Below are 27904 nucleotides of genomic sequence, written 5' to 3'. Positions count from 1 at the left end.
TATATTTTTGAGCCTTTTCAGTAAGTTTTCCTTTTCCCTGGTCAGTGTAAAAGTTCTAAAATGTCTTCCCAATAGTTAATATTTATTCTGCTTTCACTTCTTTTGTCTTATCTTATAATAGCTATGTTTTATTTCCAACCAGATATTTTCAGACAGGTCTGTTGGTTTTGTCTCCTAACTATACTTCTAGCTTTTATTTAAATGTTTGGGTTGTTTTGGTTTGAGTTTTTTGTTTGCATTTCTTCCCTTTATCTGAAAGAATGCATCCAGTAACTTTTATAATTAAGAACCAGGGATGCGTGTCAGATTGATATTGCGTCCGGAGGAGTTACAAACAAACTCATTAATATGGTACACCATAGCAGAGGATCCATGTTTCTAAAAATAGCAAGCTATATAACATAGTCTCTACTGGCTACTTATAATATTACTGCTCTGTAACCAACAGTGCCCATATTTACTTTTTTGTGTGGTGGTGGCGTGAGTAAACAGAATTAATTTCACTTCCAATTTTTCTAAACCTTTGCTCTGCTTTTTAATTTAACGTTAAATAAGCAAAACGTGTGTGACTAAACTTCAAACAGTTATTGTTGATCTACAAAGGCAACATGGAGGGAAAGCTAGAAGTCATTCTAGTCAGGAATATCTCTTAATGACACAACCTCAGTACCTGTCCAAAAAGCATTTGCTCTCAGAACCATATTTATTTCTTTCAAGGAGAAAAGAAGAGATGATAAGTGCATCATTTAATTCCTGGGCCGATGTTTTATATATCCAAAGGAATGTCACAGTGCCTGATCTCTGAGACAAGTGCTGTCCAGTGCACCTGACACTTTTTTGCGCACACCAAACCCCTTCCACTCCCAGCAGTGTTTGCCTCTTTCACTGTGGTTGCAGACAGTTAATGGACAGCAATTTTCGGGGACTTACCTGCCAAAGATTCTGCTGCAGGTGCTGCTCCCAAGCCTGGGGCTTTTTGGGTTGGGCAGTAACTTTTTTTTCCCCTCCAATAAGGAGAAAATATGTGCAATAGTTTTCTCTCAAGAAAATAAGAAAAGCTATAATGTAATTTTTATGCCTTTTTTCCTATTTAAATGATAATATGAATATACATAATTGTATAGTTTTATTAAGGTTTTTTACATAAATGTTCACAATTTTACAGGAAAGCAGTGATTCTAGCACATTTATTAAAATAGGGTTTTTTTCATAACTTTTCAAAAATAGATAACATCAGTGCATTGAATAGTTCCAGGTAGTACAACTGTTTCTTCATTTTTTTAAATTCTGCATTTGGGCCTTTTGTTACCATAATCATGAGATGAAAAATTGCAAGTGGCATATCAATATATTATATTGAAGACTGAGAATTTTTAAAAAATTCTTTGGGAGTTTTCTCTGGCAAAATTAGTGCTGTCATCCTATGTTATTATTATTGTTTTGTTGTCATTATCATCATTATCTTAATTATTATTTATTATAAGGCTGTCATTATTGTTAAAACAAAGGTAGTTTAAAAAAAAGGTTTGAACCCTTGGTGTCAGTAAAATGATAGCCTCTCAGTTTTGATTTCAGAAAATCATATTTGCTTATGTAGGAAATGGTAAGCTTTATATTTGACAGATACTCTGATTTCTAGTGCCATCCTCTAATTAAAAATTATAATCATCTGTAACAGTGACTGACCTCGTTTATGTAGGAATCCATAGTAATACTGAAATTGATTGAAAAAAAAGACTAAAATCTTGTAGAATGTAAATTGCCTGTGTCAGTTCATCATGTGAAGGCTGGCAGTTTTCATAGATGGCCTTATAACACCAGCTGATTTCATGATCCCTCCTTCATGCCTTTCCTAGATTGAATAGTGAATTTGAAATATACAGATAACTTAAATTTGTAAATGAAATATCAGAACACTTACTTCACTTTTGAGTTCTGAATCATTCAGTAGCCACACAGCTGTCTTGCTATCTGAGTGTTGCTGAAGAGCCATCTCTTGTAACACAGAACATGAAGTGCTTCTGAGGATGCAGAATAATCAATTGAATTTAATTGGTATGTTTCATTTTCCTTAGTGTAAGGCATTGTGTCAGGTATGCATCTGGTTAAAAAAGGTCAGTCTCATTTGGGCATGTCTGGTGGGCACTATCACTCATGTTTTGTGTCACAGAGCGCATTCCTTCTGAAAGAGGAAAGAATCAGGGGGCCTCTCTTTAGAACTAAGTATAAAATTATTTTTAATCACATTTTTAAGGAATTTACTGTAATTATTGAAGAGCTGTGCTTGCTTTCGTGCTTTTCTAATGCTTGCACTTGTAGAGGGGGGTTGGAAGGAGGGTGGGGAGAAGTGTTATTTACAAAGTATTGGTTGTATGAGGCTGAAATGAGCCTATAGAAGATCTTAGCTTCCTTACAAGTTCCTTCTTTCTTATAATGAATTAATGTCTCTTATATGAAAGTGTTTTCATCATTAAAAGAGAACAGACCCATTATGCCTTTTGTAGTTTACTTGAAGAATGAAAGATAAAAACCAGAGATTTTTCATGATTTAGCAGCTGAATGGAAAAAAATTTATTTGGATGATCTTCAGTTCTTATGTAGTTCTTTTGTCTAATAGGACAAAATCCTTTCAAATATAAAATTTTAGTAAGTTATGTTTAGTCAGGTTCACCACAGGTGAAAAGCTAACTCTCAGCTGATCAGCCTGTAACAAGGCAATTACACAAGAGGGAAGAGTATGCAGTGTTTCATCACTTTGATGTGTATCACTCCTTTTTTATTCAAGTCTCCAAATGAGTTCTGGAACACAGAAGTGAAATGGTCTTCTGTTAAAATTGGAACTCCTTAGTAGCAGATGAACAGAGAAAGTTTCAGGGACTCCTATCATGTATATCTAAATTTTTTTAAGACTTTTTTAAACATTGATTAATGAGGAGTAGGTAGTTAGTCTGAAAATATAGAATAAATGTTCTGCCTAGTCCACTGTGCCTGTCTTAACTGTCAGATAACTTCCAGTGTCTGACTTTGGATATGCAGTCGTGTATTACAGTCCTGCCTCTGGAATTCACTTTCATGTTAAATGCTGCTCCTTACAGGCTGATACTTGTCAGTCAATTTAATTGAAATGTCATGCTGACCTTTATATGAAATACGCTGAACTTACTGGGGTTTTTGGAAGCTCTTTTTACTTTTGTTTCAGTTAAAGTTCTTAAATTACCAGTGTACAAAAAAGTTCATGCTAATTAAGCTCATGAAACTGCCTGCTCATTGATCTTACAAACAATAAATTTTTTTGCAGATGTAGTTCAGCTGAATCTGCCTGAAGATCAAAAAGTAAGCACCACTGCAGCAACAGTGGGACAGAGTGCTGTCCTTAGTTGTGCCATCCAGGGAACCCTGAGACCTCCCATCATCTGGAAGAGGAACAATGTCATTCTGAACAGCTTAGATTTGGAAGATATCAGTGTAAGTAACAGAAAGTTCTATTTAACAGCTTTTTACCAAAACCTCTCATTAATAATACAGAACTGATGCATAACAAGCTACATGCTCCTGATGTTTCAAAGAAAAGAAATGGAAATGATATGCGACAAACTCTGCCTGATTTTATTTGCTGTGTGTTTGAACCCCTTTTAAATATAGAGAAAATATGTTTCACAGAGCAAGCATGAGGGCTAAATTGCAGCCCAAAATAAAGTCAGCATTTTGCATTCAGGATTGTACCGTCTTCCCGTATTTCGAAGAAAAGAGAAATCTGTGACATGAGCATTTTCGTGTACAAACAGATCATAATAATAGTTTTCTTTTATATTAGTTCAATAGAAATCCATTTTTCCCCAAATAAGTATTTCATTATAAAATTAGTTGTCATGCTCATTCCTCCAAATATTCAGCAGCCTATATGGTGCCTTTCAAAGAATGAAAAACTGAATATTAGTATAATTTGTAAATCTTTTTGTTTCAGGAAGGCAAGCGTTTGCCACCTAACATTGCCATGACCTAAAAACACAGAGGAAAATAAAAAACTAGTATTAGAATTACATCTTCTTTCAAGACTAAAAATAAGCTTTCATCTGTATTTTGTATGCTTCTGGGTATGCTTTCTTTGTTTTGGCCATTTTGTATTAGCAAAGTTCAAAATGTGGACAAATTGTTACTTTGGGATTTGTGCTGTCTGTCTAGCCCAAGTGAGTCTGAAATCACCTGAACTGTTATGTGTGTGGAATATTGCTGCAATGAAATACCTAGTTTGTCTATTTTTATTTCTTTTTTTTATGAATGTTTTATTTTTAAGGTGAAAATTGTTCCCACACATCATCTCTCTTTTATGTCTGGTTTTGTTAGTTCTGATGGTAAACTGAGCTTCCTCAGTGTGGTGCTTTGTAAAATAATGGACAATTTCAAAGCTCAAAAGCTCATCTTGCTTGATTGATGGTTTTAAGTCCCTTGAGAGGCTTAAGATAAACCCAAGATAATCTGAAAAGTTCTCTGTTAAATATAATTGCTTTTGTTAGTTTGATATTAATCACATGACTTATATTGAAAAGTGTCTTGCCCATGTCCACAAGATCTGTCTGCAATATTTGTTACCTTTCTGTAAATATTCCTGATGTTCAAAACCACTATTTGGAATTCTTACTAATCAATTCTAAGTGTAATAGCTGGCATGAGCTGTTGACAGAAAAAAAGGAAGATGCATCTGTAGACAGAAATAAAAGGGAAATGATGAATGGAAATGATGAAGCTAACAGCTCAGCTTAAGACTGAAAGGTTCAGTTGGCTTTTTTGCAGACATGAAAAGAGCAAGTGATTTGTAAGCTGGATACATACATTTTTGAGTATGAAAAAAGCCAAAAAAAAAAACCAAAACAAAACCCAGAAATAAACAGCAAAAAAAACCCAAAAAACCCCAAAAAAACAAAAAACAAGCAGAGAAAGTTCTTGTGCTGGGTGCAGGTGCCCAGGGATTGGCAGCAGGGGCCACAGGTGTGGCCTCTTAGGGTAAAGGACCAGGGATGTCCATGCTGTATGCAGCCATTCCCAAGGGACCATCGGCAGGGCACACCCATGGCATCTCTGAAAGAACGTTCAAAAAAGGGCATAAAAAACAGGGAGAGAGAGAGAGAGATATTAGAGAACAAAAAAAGAGCAAGGAACAGCAGAAGTAAGTCTAAAACTGGAAGAGCAGAAGGTAGGGCTTTGTGAAGCAGATATCCAAAACATCTACATTGGAGCAGGTTTATCTTGAAGGACTTCTGGACAATTGCTTGACCAGTCCGCTGACTTTCTGTGATCCAGTGGTGGCAATGGTTGACAATGCAGGGCCAACAGATGTCACCTATCTAGACTTCTACAAAGCCTTCTATGCAGTTCCATGCAACATCGGGATGGATGGATGGAGCGATGGATGGATGGATAGATGGATGGATGGAGCGATGGAGCGAGCCAAAGGTTGTGGTCAACATCTCTGTCATTGTGTCTAAGTGGAGGCCAATGACGAGAGGTGTCCCTCAGAGTCTGTCTTTGGCCTAGTGCTCTTCAACATCTCTGTCAATGACACAGGCAGTGGGACTGAGGTGTCCCTCAGCAAGTTTACAGGTGACATGAAACTGAGTGGTGCATTTGACATATCTGAAAGCTGGGATGCCCCCCAGAGGGACCTGGACAAATCTGAGAGGTGGATCTGCAGGAACCTCATTGTTCATAAGCAAAAATTAAGTTTTAGTTTAGTCCCTTAACAGTTTAGTTACGATTCAAATACAGAAAGAGAAGGTCAGATTCAATATCCTGAGTGAGGCACTAAAATTAATAGAGCTCAAATATATGTATATGTGGGATAATAATCTCTCTTTCCAGATAAAGTAAAATAGGGAGGAAGAAAAAGTTAATGGTGCCTGGATTAAAAGAAGAAACAACAAAAGAATGGAGAGAAAGACATTGAGTTAGATTCGTACCCAGACCTTGTTTTCTTCAAAATTTATTTTACTTTTCACTGTTTTCATAGATTTGATATGTCTCTTTATTTCTAGATTCTTTACTGCTTGTATAATATCAGATGTCCCCAGAAGGAGCGTACTTTAAGTTTTACTGTAGCTGTATTATAAACTATAATGATGTTTGCCTAACTCTGGGAATTCTTAATTTACTCAGTTATACAAGAACTATATCTGAGCATCTCAAGACTAATAATGTTGTGTAAAGAGCAGTACATTTTCTGAAAATGGCAAGGCAAACACTGACCTGGGAAGGTAGATAGCTAAGGTTTTGGGGTTTTTTCAGTAAAATGGATCAAAGATCAAGGTAACTGGAAGTCACCACGTATATAGGGAACCAGGCTAAGCAGTAGTGACAATGTGATTTTGTAAATCATAGCGAGTGCTCATACTTAGAAATTAAGGTTTTGCACTATCTAGTCCTCAGTATGAATTAAGCTATTTGCTTTGAGGAGGGACAAACTCAGAACAATATAATGTCCTAGTATTTTGTCAAATGGAAAAATGCCACAAGGAGGAAAGGAATCCAGGTCTAAACTGAAATTGATAGTTCAATTTTTATATATATTTGAAATATTCCACTCCTCTACTGAAAGTGTACAAGATACATCTCTAAAGCTGTCAACTGTGGAGTGGCTAAAAATGAGTCTTGATAATGTCTAATGTCTTGTATATTCTAATACGTTTTAAAGAAATATTACGAAATACCATTTGACTTTCAAAGGATGATCATAGAAATTTGTATTTAAATAGTATATTTAAAAATGTTCTATGAAGAATATGCTAATGACATTATTGATAATATCCAGTTGATAATTTTAAAAGTCCTTAGCTCTCCTCATCTCTTCTTGTGGTACTTATAACTACTTTTTGTAGAAGTACTGCATCTTGCTACTAATCCTTCTCTTTCTGAAACTGATGGGAGGCAGGGATAATTAGCACCCATCTGAGTGAAATTATGAAAAATTATATGCCTCTGCAAATTTTACTTAAATTGTAATATAATTGTGCCGTGACTCACTACAGAACTGATATCACAGGGCATTTTGATGATCTTTCAGTCCACATATAGAAAGAATTTTTTTTGCTCCCTGTTATCTTGCATCTTAAATTTAATATTTGCCTTTCCACTTTCCTCTTGTTTTTATCTAACCTACTATTCATTAGAGATAATAATTCCCACGTATGAAAAATAGGAGATGTATTTCCCAAATGCAATGCATATTACTTTTTTAGTCTTAATGCATTCACTTGTTTAAAGTTTTTATAACTTAATTTGCTTTATTGTTTTTCTGATACTTTATTACAGCTTTGCCTTCAGGTTCTTTCCCATACATGAGCAATCTTACTTTTCTTATAAGATCTTGGCCTTTTTTTTTTTAATTTATTGAAGATCTACTGGGATGGTTTGTCCACATGCAAAGTTAAACAGTAATTTTTCAAAACAGTGTAGTTCAGCTTTTTCCTTTTGGTAAAAGGTCATAATCTCTCTCTTTAGGCTGCCTTCATGGAAAGCATCTAGTGTTTCAGTTTTGAGGTTTTTGAAGTTAGGTATAGGTTACTTTTTCCTCAAAACGTCTGATTTGTTTATCTTGTTAAAATTAATTTATGCATAAAAGTTGACCCTTTTTTGGTGGCAGTCGGCATTTTCTTCTTGACATCTTTGCCCTTCACCCACCAAGAAAACCCAAAAGACTGTAATGGAGTCTTGTGCATTATGTTTTTGCCACCTCTTAAACACACTACAACTTTCAGATATTTCCTACTCATTTTTCTGATGAGGTGGTTGGATTTGATTAACAGTGACTCATCAAAGTCAGCATGTTTCTATTTTTATCTATATTGAATTGGAGGTAAAGAGATAGAAAGAAATAGGAAAGAGCGGGGGTGGAGGCGGGGGGGGGGGAGAAGTGAAGGAGAAAGAGATCAAGAAGAAAACAATCACCACACTGGATCCAGAGGCATCCCATTGGGCCTCCTTCACCCCGGTCTTCTCGGTAGTGGGGTCCCAGAGTCTTCTGGAGGTGCCACTCCACTATTATGCAGGCCAATTTCTGGGTTTCCGTGGGTGTCCACAGATGTTCCCATAACTGAGGGTTGCATGTGTATAGGCAGCTGTTTCTCCTCCCACAGTTTGCCATAGTGGGAATTTTTGTCCAGATGCATTAGCCAGGGTGGGATAACCAAACTTGAGCTCCTCTAGGCCTGGAATAGGCACCTTCCTGTTGCAAATTCCTGTCCTCTGGTCTTATCTCAAGCTCACTCTGCTGTAGTCTTGACAATGTTTGAGGCAGTTGTGGTCTTTAAGTCTCTTACATCTCCCCGTGGCTCAAACAGTGTCTTCCTGGGACCTTTTTTCTCATTTCAGAGTCTCCCATGGGGGTGTTGTGTTTATAGAAAGGTCAGAGAAAATATAGAAACAGCAGGAGAATGACACAAGCAATTATACAGTGCATGATAGCTATCCCAGCAATTACAAAAGTAACTCCAGTTGCAATCATTGAAGTTTTCATTGTAGGTATTGCCCCCGCTCCATGAGTAACAAGGATTAGAGTATGGACATCAGCCAGTAAGCTACCTTTGGGTTTGGAGTGATTGGGAAAGCTCTTATATTTGACCAGTGATTTCTTTAATTTTGGCTTGTGCTTCTTCAGTTGATGATGTTGCATTGAGAATGGTAATGCAACATTCAATTTCAGTAAGATTTAACATTCCACGTATTCCTTGTTCCTTTAATAATAACATATCTAATGCCAACTGATTTTGTAAAGCCATTTTTGACACTAGTTGCTCTTGCAAGTTCAGCTCTAGGAGCCGATATTTGGTTCAATTACTTGAGAGCATGTACCTGCCATGTAATATTTTCCAATGCCCATTGGTGCTGTGTGATAACAATAGAAGGTGTAAAAAATATTGGAAGTCCTAAAGCTGTATTTTTTCTCCATAATCATCATATCTATTACTGATCAATTCCCATATTTTTTCAGGAGAACTTGTTTTCTGCTGTGTCTTTCCTGTGTCTTTCCTGAATAATGAAAGATGGAGTTTGGGTGAATGGATGTGAGTTCTATCCTGCACCTTAGACCAGCGTGCTCAGTTCGGAACATCCCGAAGCTAATCCAGGTGGTGCAGGATAGCTGCACATCCAGATGTCTATCAAGTACATTTGGGGCTTGAATTTAGGAGTAACTTCTACTCCTTTTTTTTCCAGGCATCAGAACTTGTATCATACTTTTTTTTTTTTTTTCACTCTTACCCATTTTCCCTGTATTTCAAAATTAGTGAAAAGCTGTTTTATATTTTGTGTTACAAGATGACTTCTAAAACTTCTTAAGCATCTCTTCTTCACTCCCATAATATCTTTCTACCTTAAGCTTTTCTTTCAATTCAAATTCATTGTTTTCTCTGTTCTTTTCTGTATATCTATATAAAAATGCAGGTTATGTCTGCATTCAATATTGGTGTTACTAGCAAATTCATTTTGTGCTATTAATTTCTGATTAGTTCATCAAAAAATTGCAGCTCAATTTTTTTGTATGGTTATAGACATACTCTTCTCACTTCTTCTGCTACATACATCCATCAACTGGGTGAAAAACAGCATCATTTCTGAATAATTTTATTACTAGTTACATATTTATTTTTCCAAGTTTTCCAGGTCATTTTGCAGTAATTTTGCTATCCTAGTAGACTTAATACTTTTCACAGCTTTCAGAAGAATTATGCGAAAGGGTTTTATAGTACACAGAAAGAATACTGAGCTTTTCAGGTTATTATTTTAGAAAAGAAGTCTTGAAAGAGCAATTTGACTATGCTGCAGCTAGCAGTAAAGGTCACTCCTTCTTAAGAGCATGAGAAAGATGCTTTGTTAATAATAGGCTCTTGTGGCTCATAGTCCTGACTTTACAATCACTGCTATAGTACATTAAATAGGAGGGCCATATCACCAGCAATAAAAATGCTTTGATATCCAGAAGTCTGTTTCATTGAACAGAGCGGCACAATTTCTTAAATACCAAAAAAAAAAAAAAAAAAGAGAGAAACCCTGTCTGGCCCACGATCACAAGCAGCCCAGGAGGAAAAATTACAATAGGCAGGGCATAATTACCTACCTACCTACCTTGGATTAACTGTCATTTATATATTTTCAAAAATAATTCTTTTTTTTTTTTAATACTGCAGAAGTGTACAAGCATTTCCTTAGTACTGGTTCAGGAAGAAAATTTCTACCCACCTGAAATATAATTGGTACTGCTATTTGCAAAAGTCAACATGAAGCAAATTGTTTGTCTGGACCAAGTCTGATCAGTTTGTGAACTCTGACTGGATAACAACAGAGGAGGATTTATCTGCCATGATTTTCAAATGATGATATTTAAGATTTCTCTGAATCAAACTGGTCAGTGATCTATCTACTCATAAACTTGACACCATGTATCCATTCATATCTAAATTTAATTAGATCTACTTTAGCTCAGACTGATTTCTCTTTCACCTGTTATTTTTATCACTTTCATGTGTATTCTTTTTTTCTTTTTCATTTTTGTACTGTTTTCACATTGCTATCTTTATAATCTAGGGCTTCCTTTTCAAAAGGACTCATTCAGAATTTTTTCTGTTTGGGTATGTGCAAGAGCCTTTGTATCCATGGCAGAGTGTTTTCATTGATCGGCTCAAAAGGAATGATAAATGAAACTAGAGATTTTCCTAATTTAGTATGATTTTGGAAACAGATCTATTAATGATCTCCATCTGATTCTCCTTTCATGTATGCTTGGCTTAAAACTACAAGCAGAAGTAGGGAAGTTGAAACAGTGCTTCTAAATAACATCCAATTTGGTTTGATATAAAAAAATTGTCCTTGAGTAAGGAGAATTCAGAGGGTTTACAGAGGGTCACTGAATCTGCATTCTTTATTATACTTTTATGGGTAAAGATAGGTAGAAGGGACTGGATTTTATGACAGTTACTCAAAAGCACCTGCTAAGGATGTTTTGGTTTTGGCTGATTAACATATTTCTTCTAGAACTTTCTAAGAGAAATATAGTAATGTTTTCAAATTATAAGCTTTTGCATATAGATACTTAATTGAAGTATTGAAAAGAAAAAATAATTTTTCTTTGCGTAGAAAATAAATTTCAGGCTACCTTAATAAAATCACATAGTCTTATGACTCTCATCTGAAGTATGTTATCTTGTCTGGTTTAAGAGCAGGTTTGTGTGTCCATTTTTTAAGCATTTTATTTCAAATAGTTCTGTTATTTAAGAGGGAGGAGGCTATGTCTTCCTTTCTAGAATATGTGCTCCTTCTAGGCAAAAATCTGTCTTTACAGACCTGTTTGTATTAATGAAAAATAAAATGGAATTGCCATACTCTAGTACAGTAAAATATCAATGACTTCTGTCTACAAGATACTTAAAAGTTTGTGCAGCAGTTTGGCAAATGCCATGAATTCTGTGAAGTTCCTGCTATTGTAACCTATAGTTAATAAAGGATGACTGAAATCCTGTTTTGCCTTCACATTTTTAATATGATATACATAGTTAAAACATCAGACGAGAAATTCATTCATGAAAAAGACTGAAGTTTAACCTGTGATTATTGAACAATTAACATGTCAAAAGGAAGGCAGGGAAGAAAAAACTGCCTTTTCTCCCAACCCTCTGTATTAATAGAGACTTTATTTCTGACATGGATTCTATTAGTTGGCAACAGCTAATGATAGAGTTATAATTGGAGTAAAATATAATTGAAATCAGGGGTTAGCTAGAGAAAAAGAACTTCTGTATATTTCAGTCTTCCAAAGTAAGACTGTACTGTGTATAAGGAAAATATATTATGGTATTTCAGTGATAGAGTTTTATATGGTGACAGTAGCATATAATATTTCTAATGAGTAGTGCCGTCTCATTTTTTAAAATAAAAGCAAGGAACAAGGGTGAAAAAAGAAAATATAGTGTATATAGCTTCATATTTTGTGAAGGACTTGCACTTCTAAAAAAATTTTGGGCCCATTACAGAAAACAGAAAAGCAAAAATTATTTACAGGAGACAAATAATGGTCCACTAAGAATTAAAATTATTTTGGTACATCTTGTAGAAACTTCAAGTGTGTTAACAAAGAGTTAGCTATTGTTGCAGCAGAAGAAAGTGCTTATTGTGATTGGCAGAGCAGTGGTAAAATTGGAGTAATGGATGTCTCACAGAAGAGGGAACCTGTTAATTTAGAGAGAGCACGGGAATGTGGTCATGACTCAATGTGATACTGTCATTTGCATATTAATTTTTATATAAGCATTTCATTTAACTGGAGTTTGTGGTCTTACTTTTAAACTGTGCAATTGAAAGTACTTGTGTTCAATTTTTTTTAGAACTATTGCATGGGAATCTCGTGTACCTCTATTAGGTACTTTGCTTTTAAATAACACACAGTTTACCTGCAACAGGATATAGTAAATGTTTTATGTATAACAAATATGAGCATTTAATAATAGCAAACTGTCTAAATATCAACAATATTTATTTTTTAATACCATCCAGAAAATATTTATTATGACTATTCACAATCCCTTTTGAAATGGGGAATTTCCAACCTCGGTTTATGGCTTGAACACAGACCAGATGTAACAGAAAGAAGAAACAGAAATATCTTATTGCTAATAATGTATAGAAAGTAATGAGGTTTTGCTAGTTCAGCATTATGCTGTTGCCTTTGTGTATGAATAACCATTGTGATACCTGTGGGCTTATCATAACGTCTTGGCTTCATATCAGTAAAAGAACAGAAGTCCTACTTGGTACAGCTCTAGAAAATATGTTTGTCAGTGCCACTATATGCTGAAAAATCTTAGGTTTTTTCTGGAAACTTTTTGAACACCCTAATTTTTCTTGTTTTATACCAGGATGTTCTTGCACTGTTTTACAGTTAACCTGACCAGGAACCAGAACCAGATTATACAATGAGACTAAAAACACCACGATTCATTTCAGTGTAGACAGAAAACAAAACAACCAAAAAACCTAACTCCAAAGCAAAACCCAAAGAATTTTCCCTGCGTAAATAGTTTCTGTGTTTGCATTAAAAGGTTGCTGCCAATGACCTTGAAGTGTCTTTTCTTTCATTGATATCAAGGAATCAATCTTGCTAGTTAAGAATTAGACTGATGGACATGGATTGTTGTATTAGTGGTTTGAGCAAAGGCAATGTGTGTAAAGCTTAGATAACCAAGATTAGTATTAAATGTAAATTGTCTCAGCTTTCAGTATTTTAGTAGTGTAAATTCATGATCTTTTTGCAGTACTCCAGTTTCATACTGAGTGTTTAGTTCAAGTGACTGGAATTTTCTGTTTATTTAAAAGGCTCTAAGAAGAATATTTCAGAATTATTGGGTGTGTCAATCTTGGCTAAACCCTTAAGTGAAGCTGCTGTGCTGGCATTCAAACTGCCAATATTTTGATTTTATAAGAAAAGAGAAAAAGATGGCAAGGAATGGATGACATTCACTTTGTTGTATGTAATCAGGTGCATAGCTGAAAAAAAAAAGTTTAGTGTAGGAATTGCATCCAGACTCTTTCTAAGCATCTTTGTGCCTATTTCTTGTATGACATACTGGATAACAAACTGACTCAAGTGGGATTGTGCTAATAATCCAAGTAATGTGTGACTGGCCCTGTTTTCTTTGTACTGTTGTCTTTAGATCTTATATTAATGCTGCATTTAAAATGACAGATAACTTTAGAAAAACTTTGTGATTTATAATGGGCCTTTTTCCTCCCTAGTATGCTAAGAATGGGCCAAAGTGAATCATTCTGATTTTTAAATCATTTTAAGGTACTAGGTTTCCTTTTTTTTCACCTGCCACTTAGCCCAATACACCCTTTTCAGTTGCCACATATTAGGAGATTCTCAAAAAATCTCTATCTTTTTTGGTTTAGGTTTTTTTTTTGTCTGCAAGATATTTAAAAGTTGTTTGAAAAGATATTTTTGTTGTCTATTTATTGGTTTATCACATGTACACAAAGGAGTTTGTGAAAACCCAAAATTTATCCCACTGGGTTTTTGTGAATTGCATAAACCTTGAATACCCTCTACCTACTTGTCTGTTTCCCTCCTGGATAATTCATAAATACATGGGATGGCCTAGATAATAATTGGATAAAAATTTGAGTAACACAAAAATTTAAGCTTTGTTTGTTTCCTTTTTTTGTAGATTCTCTTGAGTTTTGTAAAGAAACATCTGGAGAACTTGATTTCTATGAAATGAAGTGGGGTTTTTTTTGTTTCAAGATTAGTCTAATTCAGGAACCAAAGATATGAGTTATTTTCAGTATAAGAAAAGGGCTTTGGACTGATGCAACTAAAACTGAAATGCAGTGTTTTATGCAGTAGGAAGATCAAAAATTCCAATAAACATTATAAAATTAAAACAGAATAGTTTGTAGTATTTGAAAACAGATTAAATCTCAGCACAGTATAATTATGTAGTGTGATATTTTTAGAATCAGAAAAATTTAGTGGATATTCAGTGAATTCTAAACTGAATCACCTTAGAGAGTAAATTACATCAGTACTTCTGCTCCTCTGGGCCTTCCTAACACTTAGATACACTTTGGAATATGATCCAAGTAAACTGCATAGTGCAAAGCTAGTTTCTCTTTGCAAAACTACCTTGGAGTGTGATAATAAATATATCTACAATTAAAGCTGATTAAAAAAAAAGGCACAGTTTGGCGGAATGATAATAAACTGTGGTAATTGAGTAAGTATTATAAATTCATTTCATTTGTTATGAGTTTAACTTGAAAAATATGTGAGGAATGAATGTCAAATAGATTTATCTGATTAAATCTGATTATATAACAATTTGGCTTGTTAAAAAGGAGTAAAAGTCAAATGGTATATGAGTCTCTCTGAAGATCTCTGTGTAACATGAAGCAATAAAAAAGACAGCTGTATCAGAGCATGCTGAATTTTCTACTTAAAATATACTGCATCTACTCAGTTGGAGGTTTTGAATGTCTAAATAAATTAGCAGTCCTTATTGCCAATTCATCACAAGATAATGTAAAATTACGGAGTTTTTGGGGAAGTAAAAGGTTAGTGATGTTTTATGGCTAGCCTCAAGAGCTCTAGTACTTTGGCAAAGCTCTCACTTATGTCTAGTGTCTGCCATAAACAAGAAAAAAATTCCAAATTCTCTTTACACATCTACATATCAAATGAAGTCGTTATTCTCACTGGTAATCTAGCACTGAGGCCTTTTATGTCACTTTCCTGTGTCATCCCTCTTCAAGTTCTTAAGAGGTTGCAACATTATTAGATTTCCAAATAGCAAAACCAATTTTTAATCAACTGACTTTTTTTTGAAAAGCACAAAGCAGTTGCATGTTTTATGTGGAATAATGGATATTACCATTTATTAGCTGTTACTATTTCCTCATGAAGTGAAATTGCAGTCCTTGCTATATCTCAGAGAATAAAGGGAAAATCATACATATCTAATTGATTATTTAAACAGGTACAGTGTTATTGTATTCATTTCTAGTCAGAGAAATAATCTTTTTCTCAGATTTGCTGAATAAAGCCAAATCCTTCGCAATTTAACTCCTGGCCTCAGCTTATGCATTACAAAGTCTTATTTTAGGAAGCAAGAATAGAGGGTGGCCTCTGCATTGAGCATTTGTAATATAATACAAGTTTAGGAAGATATGCATGAAGACTTTCTCAGCATGGGAGATTTATTTAGATGTTTGAATTATTATTTAGATGTTCTGAATTACTCACCAAATGTTCACCACTTTACTCAATCATCAGTATAGTAAGGCTAGTAAAGCTATTTGCAATAATGGGATACAGCCTTTGTAAAATTCAGTCATTATTTCCTTTTTTCTTTCTGTTCTCCCCAGTGCCAAGAAAAGGGGAACCAGTGAAATGCTTGGAATATCTAATTGTAGCTAGGAAGTTTGTTTTCATGGTCAGCAGAGAGAGGTGGGTGGCAGCTAAGACAGTGAGCACTGACAGATCCACTGAATGATCCCATAAAAGGATTTTGCTGCCCTGAGCTTTCTCAAATGACTGTAAAAGAAGCTTAGGAGGATTAATTTCCTTTGACCAAAACTAGTCTGCATTAACAGTCACAAACTGGTGTCTGATGGTGTATTCTTGAGAACATAGTTTCTTTTAAGATTTTATCGCTTTCTACTGCATATACTGTACTAGTGTTTATGTTAGACTGTGCACTTCCCTTCTTTAAGCTTTGGCATAATTTGCTATTTTCTGTCAGGCTGATTCTTCAACCAGTGGACTTACACTAGATTCATGATTTGTTCTTATTGCCGCTGTAAAATTTAAGACTGAGAGAAGGTATGCAGATTTGTGCTTATGAAATGTAGAATTTGTTTACCCTCTTAATCTAGAAGAAAAAAATTTAAAAAATCTTGGATTTCTGCCAAATGCAATTTTTCTCAGGGTTCTTTGTGGGATATAATTTCTTTGTGACAGTCAGTAATAAAGTGCAGAGTTGCATTGCTTTGTCAGCGTGAACAGAGAAACTGATTACTTAGAAAATAGTTGTAGCATTGACATTAGCACAAAAAGCCTGAGCTGATTTTGTCTGGCAAATGAACCACAGGTAAATAATTATTTTTTAAAATGTTTTCAGTTAACCTTCAAAAGGATATCCACTCTCTGTATCCTTGTAATAAAGAAAGTTAAAGGTACTGAAAAACCTGTAAAATATGAGCAAGAATGTGACATTAGTATTACTGGTACTTCCATGAGTTGACTGAAATAAAATGCAGAAAGCTTGGGAGGATGTACAGGAAATAAAAGGGAATATGTGTACTGGTTGTGTTTTACAAGCAAACAACTATTGTTGTGAGACTATCTGGTTTCAGTTATTGGTACAGCCTTCCCCTAGCAAACCAATACAAAATTTTAATTCTTAGTTTCAGATTTTCTACCTGATCGGCTCAGAGACAGATAATGTGGGGTTTTTTGCCTTTCCCCATTAAAAAAATCAAGATTTTCCTTTAAAACTAAGGAAAATGCCCCCACCCAGGGAGTTATCATTATAATTTAACTACTATTGATAACCATCAATAAAGAAGGGTCTAAACAATATATTTTTTTCTTTGTTGTGGATTTGTTAAAGACTGCAAATAGAAATAAAGATAATATGAAAAAGCATGAATTCATAATATTTGGTGTTCACTAATTCATTTATTAAGAACACAAAAAACTATTTTTTTTTTCTGTTTGAGGATAATGTTAGTAAGGACTCACATCTTCAGTTCACATATCCCATGTGCTTTATTTTTTAAAAATTTATTTTTACAAAGCCAAAACCCCCAAAAAGCTATTTAGGAAAGCAAAGTATGGGCAAAAAAATGCTGGAAAAAAAGAGAAAAGCCCAAATGGCATAGATCAAAACAAAAATACTTCTAGCTTCTATGATGATGAACAAATTCAAGCAGTCTGTTTCCTTATATGTTCTCCTGTAGGGAGAAAGCAAGGAACAGTCTTCCTAGAGCTGTTAATGAAGAAATGCTGGAAAATGGTCATAAATTCTCTCATATTCAAAGCATTAGCATATGAAAGTGGTTTATAAACCCCAAGGATATAATTGCTGATTCAAAACAAAAAATCACCTTTCGTTTCTGTTTTATAAACAGCAAGAGAGAAAAGCAAATATTCACTATCAAATTGAAGTCTTTCTTTATTATTTTGCTCATTATTTGTAACATATATTATGATTTGTGAAATGTCAAGTTCTTCAGGAGAACAGAATTGCAGCTGAAACATTGTTAAGGTAATTATTCAATTCTATCTTTTCATGTATGAAAAAAATAATTAGAGTTTCTCAATGTAATTTTAGAAGTACCTTGCCATTTCTGTGTGAACAGTAGGAGAACAAAAATTGAGCTTGTAGCAATTTCTTCTTTTTTACTGTCATCAAATATATTTTCCAAAACGTTAAAAAACCCATCTTTTCTGTATTTGTTGCTGTTGATTTTTGAAGGCTCTGTTTCAAAGATGTCTGTGTGTCAGTATAGATACAGGGTTTTTTTAAATTACTCAGCTTGTGAGTCAGTCAATAAAACACTAAATACTTGTCAACATGCAGTGTCAAGTAGCTCTGTTTGTACTTCACCATCCCTTTTCAAATGCTGCTTACAACATTGTTCACTTTGTATTGAGTGGTTTGCTTTAATTAACAAAACAAACATTGAATTCAGTGTAACAATAAGCTGAGGACATTTATTTTGTAGTTGTAAAAAAACCAAACCAAACAACCAGACAAAGCTCACCACTACCAACAAAACATTCTGTCCATAAAATTCTAACTCTCTGAGAGTCATCATGTGTGAATTCTATTGAAATACTAATATAAAATAACCACAGGAGTGTCTCATCCATGGTTTCTGTGAAAAAGAAGGGAGAAACCATGCACAGGCACACATTTACTTAGAAAATAGCAATGGTACCTAAGGATATCATATGCCACAATGAATCAGTTAAAGAGCTGAAACAGGTAGGAATGCTTCAAAGCAATATCTAATAATTTAGCATAAGGAATGTTAAATTAAACTAGTCTCCAGACTGCATTGTAACAGCTGAATTTTTCTACACTCCATCCACTGCCCTATTTTATTCTCAAATATCTTTGGCAGAGATTAGGCAAAAAATTCCAAATGGTAATAACAAAACCCATTTTCCAGATAAACTGTAAGTACCTGTAGTGTGGCTCTTTTGAATAGCTGTCCTTTCATCTTCCACTAATAGTGTTGTTGAAGAAGAACACTTTGAAAACGTGTGTTCAGCTAGTAAAAGGGAGAAGTAAATTGATCTTCTGCCTCATGTATTTTAGAAAGAGACAAAGTCAAAATATCCAATAAGGAAGATTTTTGAAGTTAGTTGGGTGGGTTATTCTGAAGGGGAATTGCACTGATTCGCATCATCAGTTAAAAATGAAGTCTTAAAGAGGGTGCCTTTTTTGATCTTTGCAGTGGTAACGTGTAATGGTATATTGAAGATTTGCCAGAAATATTTTCTGTTTAACCAAAGTGCTCATATAGAAACGTAGTTATCTTGAGGAAGTCAATTATTGATAGTATTACCAGGTGGGTTTATTTTTCAGGCGTGTTGTTTTGTTCTCCCAAGGTACAACTAGCAGAACCATTGGAAGCATGGAGTTGTGAAATGTGAAATTTAGCTGCCCACACATCTTTGAATGAAGAAGTACAGAGAGACACATGTTTTTTGAATAATATCTTGAGTGTATTTAAAGAAAGAAAACTGAGAAATTAAAACGAATTTCATAGAGATTTCAGTTTTCTTGTGTTCTCTGAGTAAGAATAAAAACTGGAAAGTGAGAACTGAAAAAAATAAATCCCAATAAGTTGGAAAAGTTGTAGGTGAGATTATGGAAGAATGCAAGAATAGTCATAATGAACCAGAGGTTAATGTAGCCCATTATTTCTCATTTTTAACATCCAAAGGACAGAATGTAAGAATAAGGCAGCGCATAGTAATATTTTCTGTTAAAGTTCTTTTACCCTGCAATTTACAGTGACTGAGGTATTGTAGCTGAAGTTTTTGGTTTTGCAAGCTTTTGATAAAGTCTTCATGGATTTGAGGACTTTATAGAGAAGGTTACAAAGTTTGTGAAGTAAAAAATAAGGAAGAACTGGTTGAGGAAATGAAGGTGAGGACAACCTTGGCTACAGTGACCATGAGATGGCTGAGTCAAAGAGCCTAAGAGGAAACAGCAGGGCAAAAAGCAATATAACAAAGGACTTCAGGAAAGGAGACTTCAGCCTGTTCAAGGATGTGCTTAGAAGAATTCCATAGAAGATCATGCTGAAAATAAAAGGGGTCTGAGAGAGATGGTTGGTTTTCAAGGATGACCTCCTCTATGCTCAAGAACAGGCTTTCACAATGAACGGTAAATTAAAAGCAGCAAGAAGTCTGTATTAATGAACAAGGAGCTTTAGATATAACTCAAATAAAAAGAAAAAAGTGTAAAGAATGACAGGTGACCCAGGAAGAACCTGGAGACTCTATTTGAATGTGCAGATAAGAAAAGATGAAGCCATCCCAGAATTGGATCTGCTCCAGATATTTGAAGGTCTACAGAGTTTCAGGACTATATCAGCAGCAAAAGAAAGGAGAAAATATGGACCTTTTGCTGAGCTGGCATGGGACCTAGTGCCAAAAGAAGAACTAGATGATAATATACTAAAAACCTCTTTTGCCTCAGTCTTGATCACAAACATTTCCTTTCAGGAATCCCAGATCCCTGAAATCAGTTTACAGCGGTAGTGCTTCTGTAATGTATCAGTGAATCTAATGAGAAGAATTGAAGAAAAACGAGATTTTTTTTTTTTTTTTTGTCATGTCTGCTCATTACAAAGGATCACAACACTTCCACAGGATGTCATTTAACTTGTTAATTTTTGCATAGATTTTTTCTCTCTGCTTGGATGCAATTATGCAATTCTCAACAGCTTTTCTTCTGCAAATTACAGTCATAGCTAAGTAAACATATTGCTTCTGCTGAGTTTATCTAGTTGTTAAAATAAAAGTTGTATTTTCTTTTACAGTCACAATATATGTAGCAAGATTAAACAACTCCACCATTCACAAGTAAAATATTTGAATTTCAGATTACTGTCAGATATGCTGGTTTAATATTTGTGATGTGTGATGTCTGATATTTGCATCACAGCTTTGTTGCTGAGATGATGAGCGTAATTACTGTAGAGATGTGGGTTTAATTATGATAACCTTGTTTTTAATCTTTCCTGGTAGGATTTTGGAGATGATGGGTCCCTGTACATCACTAAGGTTACCACAACTCATATGGGAAATTATACCTGCTATGCTGAGGGGTATGATAAGCTCTATCAAACTCATATTCTCCAAGTGACTGGTAAGGAAAAATGTTCTAATTATCAAGTCATAAGAAACCTGAATTTTGTTAAGCAGATCAGTTGTTTCTTTCCTACATTTTTTTGTATTGTGTTACATCTTAATAGAAAAATATATATGATTTTTTCTTCATTGATCTCCTTCAAATAACCTTAAAAATAATGAAACACAATAATTTAAACTTATTGCTTCCATAGAATAAGAACTATTAAAAGGTGTAAAGATAGTCCAGAGGACTTGCTTTGCACCTCGGATGTTACGCAGAACAGAAGTGGTTTATATATAAATAGACACACAGATGAAGTAGGTTCTAGTATTAATTTAGTAACCTGGGGAACATGCTGAGAAAAATAAATGTGTAAGTTTCTTGTGTTAAGAATGTTTTGTTGAATATAAGATTAATAGAATGCACTTCCCTGAAGGTTTTGTAATTGATGTAGGCTTCTAAATTCACATTTAGGTTATTGAAATCTACCCATGATTTTAGTAGATTAGCTTGAGACACCTGGGTTTTAAAACTTGATCTTTACATTTTCCTACATCTGTTCGAGTTCCAGGTAACACTTCATTGAATTCTGTATTGGACAAAACTTAACTGCTTTGTTACTGGTGCCCTGAAGACAGGCCTTTACCTTCTCTCAAGCTGATGTACCCTCTCTTTTTTCTTATATGCAATTTATTTCCTAAAGTATTTTAAGGGATTCTTTTCCTCTGATGAAGGGTCTGCTTTATCATCTCTGAGGTTTAGTGACTTTTTTTTTTTTTCCTGAGAGTGCTTTCAGGTTATTTCAATTCAAATTTTCTTTGACTCTTAAGATTCCCTTTCTGCTGTAAACTACCAGTGTTTGTCATTCCATGTTGTTGTTTAATCCTATCCAGAATCATGTTTGACCTCAATCTTCTCCAAATTTACTTTGCATTAAGAGGCTGTATTTCTCTCCTGAGGCATACTCTAGGCTTAGTTTCCTGGCCACTGCTGTTACCATCATTCTTTGTTTTGTTAGCTGTTAATCAGTTGCATAAGCCCTTATTTGGCTGACTTTTTTTAACATCTGAGAATGCTGAAATATTTTCTTTTATTCTTATCTTTCATGTATATCCATATGAAATACAGCTCCCAAAATTATTTTGGCTTTTAATTTGATTTTTCTTCTTTTAATAGCCTTTCTCCCCTTTTCTGTTCTTAATATCTTCACATTTTAAATCCATTTGACACTTAGTGCTTGTTTGCGGTTTTATAAACATTTTGTCTTTGCTGTTATGTTTGTCAGGAAGCTGGCTTGTAATATTTCTCTATCCATATATTTCAACTTTTTTTCCCTAGTTTCTTGCCCTCTTGAACCACAACATCTTGTACATAGAGTGTTGTCCCCAAGGTAATGGGAAAATGGCATCAACATATTTTCCTCCAAATTTTTCTTCTGGGATTATTTTCTGTCATTTAAAAAGCCAGATATCAATTACTGGCTAAACTAGTGTGAAGTCTGATGTGCAGTTTATTAATATTTTAATTCCTGAAGACATAGCAGAGTTCTTGGCAAGCTGAACACGTTAGTGAGTTCTTGACCAACATCCTCCTCTGTTTTATGGGGTTTGGTTTACCCTAAATTATTCACAAAATTATATTCTTATCAACACATTCCTGGCCAATCCCAATGTGTAAATAATCCCCGAGAGGTGCATAGCAAGAGTTAAAATATTCTTGAATTCATGTTTGTCTCAGTTCAGCGCATAATGAGGCAAAACTCCGCTCAAGTTGAAGAAGGTTTTCTGCAAGACTAGAAAATCAAGAAGCAATTTGAGAGAGGTGAAGGAGGGCAAATGTAGGTTTTTCTAGTGATAATGTGTCTGACAGGAAATAGGTTTTTCATCTGGAAACCACTGTAAGCCTCAGATAGCTGCCATTGCAAAAGCTGGCACTGGAGTGGTACCTTCCTAAATTATTTTGGATGTTGATATTTTGGGCAGCAAGAAACAGGAAAAGGAGACCTTTTGAGCAATAGGATTATTTGCTCTGTGTGTTGTGGATAAATTGAGTTAAATCTACTGAGATTAAAGGTCAAATGAACAGCTCTTCCACACTTTAGATTTGTACTTCTAAGGAATAAGCTTCTTAAGCACAGGCATGATGGTCAGTACTTGTAGCTGTGATAATGACTAATTAATATAATGATACTTGTATTAACTGGAGAGACAGTCAAAAGGTTAATGGGATAATGAGACTACGTTGAGCACAACGATTTAATGTGAAGGTTCAGTGAAAACAATGTAATTAGATTTTAAGTTCTTTCTTGGTTTCCATTTATGTATACCTATATATTTTTAGGAAAAAGAAATCACATATTTTAGGCTAGTATGCAATTATTATAGATATAAATCTGATTTACTTTTAAGATAAAAATCTAAGATATTTTTAGTTTTGAATTATCTGGCACAGTAATAAAGAATAATGAGCTTCCTTTGGAGTCTTAAAAATACATTAATGAGCACTGTAAAAGACTTGTTTTATGGTGAAATAATGAGTCTACTCTTATACAAATAATATGGTAAATATTGTGAGCAACCCTATAGGTTGATATTTTAAGCCTTTTCATATAAACTAAAAACAAAACCAAAATAAAAATTATGATCAAGAAGAAGTAACTCTTTCATGACTCAGTCTTAATTATTAGTATTTATAATAATAATTTTTACGACTTTCCGTGTATACAGTTTTGAGATTATATGACTCTGGGGCTATATGATTAAATGAACTTGAGTCTATCAGTTTGATCTTTATTTTTCTTCTAAAATGTCAGTGATACTTAAATAAGATCAGCAGTTCTGATACATTAAGGTACAGAATGAAGAGCCCAGTGCCTCAGCCAGATGTAAGCAGGGAACGTGTAGTGTCTGAAGAATTGTTTGCCAGCTTTGTTTTTCCAAAGTATCTAAGCTTAAGCAAGAGTTCTTTTATATTATATATATATATATATATATATATATATATATATATATATATATATATATATATATATCAATAGAAGAACCTAGTTCACTATAGCTATCCCCTGTTTCTTTTTTAAACACATGCATTCAAGACAGCTGGAATAGACTATTTTCTCACTTCCCTCCCCCGTGAGACCCAACTGAAATAATGCTCAAGAGGTTTTATAGCAAGTGCTAGAGCTATTGAATAGTAACATATTCACTATATTTGGAACCAACAGTCACATTGCTATTTGAATTGAAAGATAAGGGATATAGAATTCACTCAATTGTGTGTTGTACTTTACTAGATACAAACATGCGGTGTCTCCCCTCCCTTTTTAACCTATGTTATGATCTCCTCCTTTTAACGTTTTTTTTAGCTGAAGGTCCTAGAACATATCTCTTTGAAAATCAGTGTGAACAGTCACATTAATTATGTACTTTAAATTTTATTTCTGGTGATATTTATTTATTTGTTTGTTTGTTTTGGTCAGCTACACCAAAAACCCAAACAAAAACCAGCAAAACAAAACAGACAGACAAAAACCTGATTCAAACAAACCCCAAAGACTTTACATTGAATTTGTCACATCGAATTAACTTTTTAGACTGAGCCCACAACTCCATTTACATTTCAGTTGTCTGCAGCATGCCTCAGTGGCACAGTTCTTTCTTAGTGGAATATTACAAATAGTCTTCAGGGTAACATGAAATAAAAATTATAATGCAAAACAAGGCTTGAAAAACATTTCTAGTTGCATAAACCTGTCAGACAGAGTTGGTGAGGAAAGAGGAAAATGGCAGCAAATAGAGGAAAAACATGTCAAAAAATAAACCCTATTGTCATGCAAGAACCTCTGTTCCTGGAAAAACAGTGCTAAAGGGAACAGGATCTACTATAGAAATAAGGGATGGTAAAAGAAAACTCAGATATATTTTCACCTGAGCAGATCCTCCCTTTCATATCTCCTAACAACCCTTAAGTAGTTAATTTAGCAACAATAACATTTTGTCATGCAGGGTGAGATTTTATTTGTTGGTTTAGGAAGAGTTGGATTTCAGTTATAATATTTTCAAAAACTTTTTTAGCAATAATATTGCATTAGAAATATTGCATGCCTTTTGCCCAAATAAAACTAATACATTCCTCTTTCCTGTCAGTGAAAATTCTTTGAAATTGAACTGTTAAAAAAATTCTCTTCACATGTTCTCAATAGAAGTCTGTCCAGGTGAGGTAGTTAAATACCCATAAGTCTTTTATGCAATTAGAGTATTTCACTGACACAGAAAGCGAATAGAAATATCCTGGTGTATGTAGTCAGAACACAACTAATTGCAGTGCCTTGCTATTGGTCCTGAAAGTTGTTTCTGTTGCTGAGATGCTTGAGAGTGTTCAGTGATGGCAGTCCAGTCTCTAAGGAAGTGGAGGTCCTTGCTTTTCCAGAGACAAGGTGGAAGAATAAGGCATTTGGCTTTGCTGCAGTGGGAAATCTACAACATGAGGTGGGCCGCCCAAAGGACCTTGTGTCAAGAAATGCTGAACAGGCAGACATGAAAATTGGATTTTAGGAAGTGTGGCAGAGCAAGGCTGGGAGCTGAGGTGACAAAAATATTCAAACCAGTGAATGTGCAGTCAAGCAGGGCCCATTCTGAAGAGCACAGTGGGGAAGGCAAGGTCTCAGTATGGAGCACATGGTGCTATGCAAGAGGAGATTAAAGAGGGAAGAAATTGAGGGGAAATAGGAGTGGCAAAGTCAGGCTTGAGATGAAAAATTAAGATCCACGTCCATGAAAGCAAAGTCCTTTCCAGAAAATCAATAGAAACCTTAAATCTCTGATATTTATGTGCTCTTCCTCTCAGCTGGTAGTCTAAGAAACTAAAAGCCATATTATCTAATTTTTAACCCTCTCCCATGTTATTATATTACATTTTTGCAATTTACATATTGGGGTTATGTAGAAAAGACTGTTCTCTCTAACTGGGTTTAAAATATCTCTGAAACCTACTGATTTTTGCATCCTATCTGAGATAAGGTAGATTTATGCATTTCTTGCAATGCAGAAATGTAAGGCATTTCTATGATCTAATGGGACAGCATGCTGAGACATCTCTTGTAAATAGTTGAATAGGATTTGAAAATGTTTAATCTCATGCCAAAGTAGACACAGTTAATTTTTGATCTTGTTATCTTTCATTATCAACTGATACTTCTCCTCTACCCAGCTGTGTTTTGTGACAACCTAAGTATTCCACACTTGTAGAGCTGCATTAAACAAAACTTTGGCGAATGGGAAATACACTTCCTTAATCTTATTACAGTTAATATTTTTTTATTGTTAGAAACAACCTCAAGCAACTTGTCTCATGAGTTGCTGACTCATGTTCAACTTGCCATCAGCCAGGACCCCCAGGTTTCTTTCCACAGCACTGCTCTCCAGCACCTCATTCTCCAGTTTGTACAACCAACCAGGGTTGCCCCTGCTTGTAGGTGCCCCAGGTGCAGAATCTGGCATTTTCCCTTACAATTGGTGATTTCCCATCTCTCTAATTTGTTGAGGTCCCTCTGCAGGACTTCTCTGTCCTTGAGGGAGTTAATAGCTTTTCCCAGTTTGGTGTTGTCAGCAAAGTTACTTAGTATTCCTTCAGGTCTTGTGCTGTGTCCAAGTCTTTAATGAACATTTAGAAGAGAACTGGACTGAGGATTAAGCCCTGTGGAACCCCACTAATGACTGGATCCCAGCCAGATGTTACCCCATTCACTGTAACTCTGTTCCTGACCCATGAGCTAGTTGTTCACCCATCATGTAACACAGTTATTCAGCTGTGTGGACATTTTGTCCAGAAGGATGTATGTCTTAAAATCTTAATTAATGATCTGAATAAATGGAGCAGAGTTCTACCTTCAACAGTTTTTTAGATGGCACCAAATTGAGAGGAGTGGCTGATAGACTACAGGGTCATGCTGCTGTTTGTTTGACAGGATGGAGAAATGAAGCAGCAGGAATTTAGGAATTTCAAAGAGAAGTGCAAGAGTCCTGCACCCAGGGAAAAACAATCCTGGTGCACCAGTATATCCCGGAGACCACCTAGTGGAATGCATCTTGGCAAGAAAGGACTTCAGAGGGAAATCAGGTTGAACATAAGCTAGTGAAGTGTCCATATGGTAAAGAAGGAAGGTGGTATCATGGGTACAGAAGGTCCTGTCTGAACATGTATAAAGAATTATAAACCTGAACACGTTTTTTGCATGTAGAAGGGATTGTTACTAGGTGTTTTGGAAAGAGGGGAAAGGTGGAGATGAAATGTTAAGATTTGTGAAACAGGGCAATTAAAATCTCTTTACAACATATCACGACTCGCTAATTGTACATTAGTCATATTTTATAAAGAAATCTAAGGAAAAATCAAAATCTTAATACTCAACCACCAACTATTGAAGAATTGAGGCTTTTTTCTTTGATACCACAGTGAAGAGGTTTTTCTCACAGAATATTTTGTTTGCTTCATAAATTTTCTGAGACAGAATTCTGCATTGAATGTCACTGAATATCTGATGAATACCATGTCTGTATGTAGTTATATATAGCTGCAGGGATCTTCTGAATTTTTATTTTTCTTAAAATGGTTGTTGTTATTTTTCTTAAAATGAAAATAATGTTCTTCACTAAATTATAATTGTTTTCTGTATTCAGTTCCACCAGTTATCCGAGTCTATCCAGAGAGCCAGGCGAGGGAGCCAGGTGTGACAGCTAGCCTTCGGTGCCACGCTGAAGGTATTCCCAACCCGCAGCTGGGTTGGCTGAAGAATGGAATTGATATCACTCCAAAGTTGTCCAAACAACTAACTCTTCAAGGTAAAGGAATGCATTTATTGTTTTCTACATCTTGCTAATGTTTTATCTGTGCATCATTTCCATACTAACTGCTCTTCTTCCATAGTTTTAACAAAGGCTTGAAGTCTAAGCTAAAACATTTCAAAAGATGCAGTTTCTTCCAGTTACTCCCCA

At 34.8% G+C, this 27904-nt stretch overlaps 1 protein-coding gene across 3 annotated transcripts in view; it reads left to right on the top strand.

The window, feature by feature from the left end:
* FSTL5 (follistatin like 5) overlaps positions 1–27904 on the top strand; it is a 377325-nt gene that overhangs the window by 288824 nt on the left and 60597 nt on the right. For all 3 annotated transcript variants that reach the window (XM_059470972.1, XM_059470973.1, XM_059470970.1), the window contains 3 exons: positions 3299–3465; positions 20807–20927; positions 27590–27751. In XM_059470972.1, coding sequence (XP_059326955.1) covers positions 3299–3465; positions 20807–20927; positions 27590–27751 — 450 coding nt within the window. The remainder of the gene's footprint in view (positions 1–3298; positions 3466–20806; positions 20928–27589; positions 27752–27904) is intronic.

The sequence above is a fragment of the Ammospiza nelsoni genome, chromosome 4 (genome assembly GCF_027579445.1).
Source record: "Ammospiza nelsoni isolate bAmmNel1 chromosome 4, bAmmNel1.pri, whole genome shotgun sequence".
NCBI lineage: Eukaryota > Metazoa > Chordata > Aves > Passeriformes > Passerellidae > Ammospiza > Ammospiza nelsoni.
Note: the sequence above shows the minus strand (reverse complement) of the source record. Positions and strands in the feature narration are given on the sequence as shown.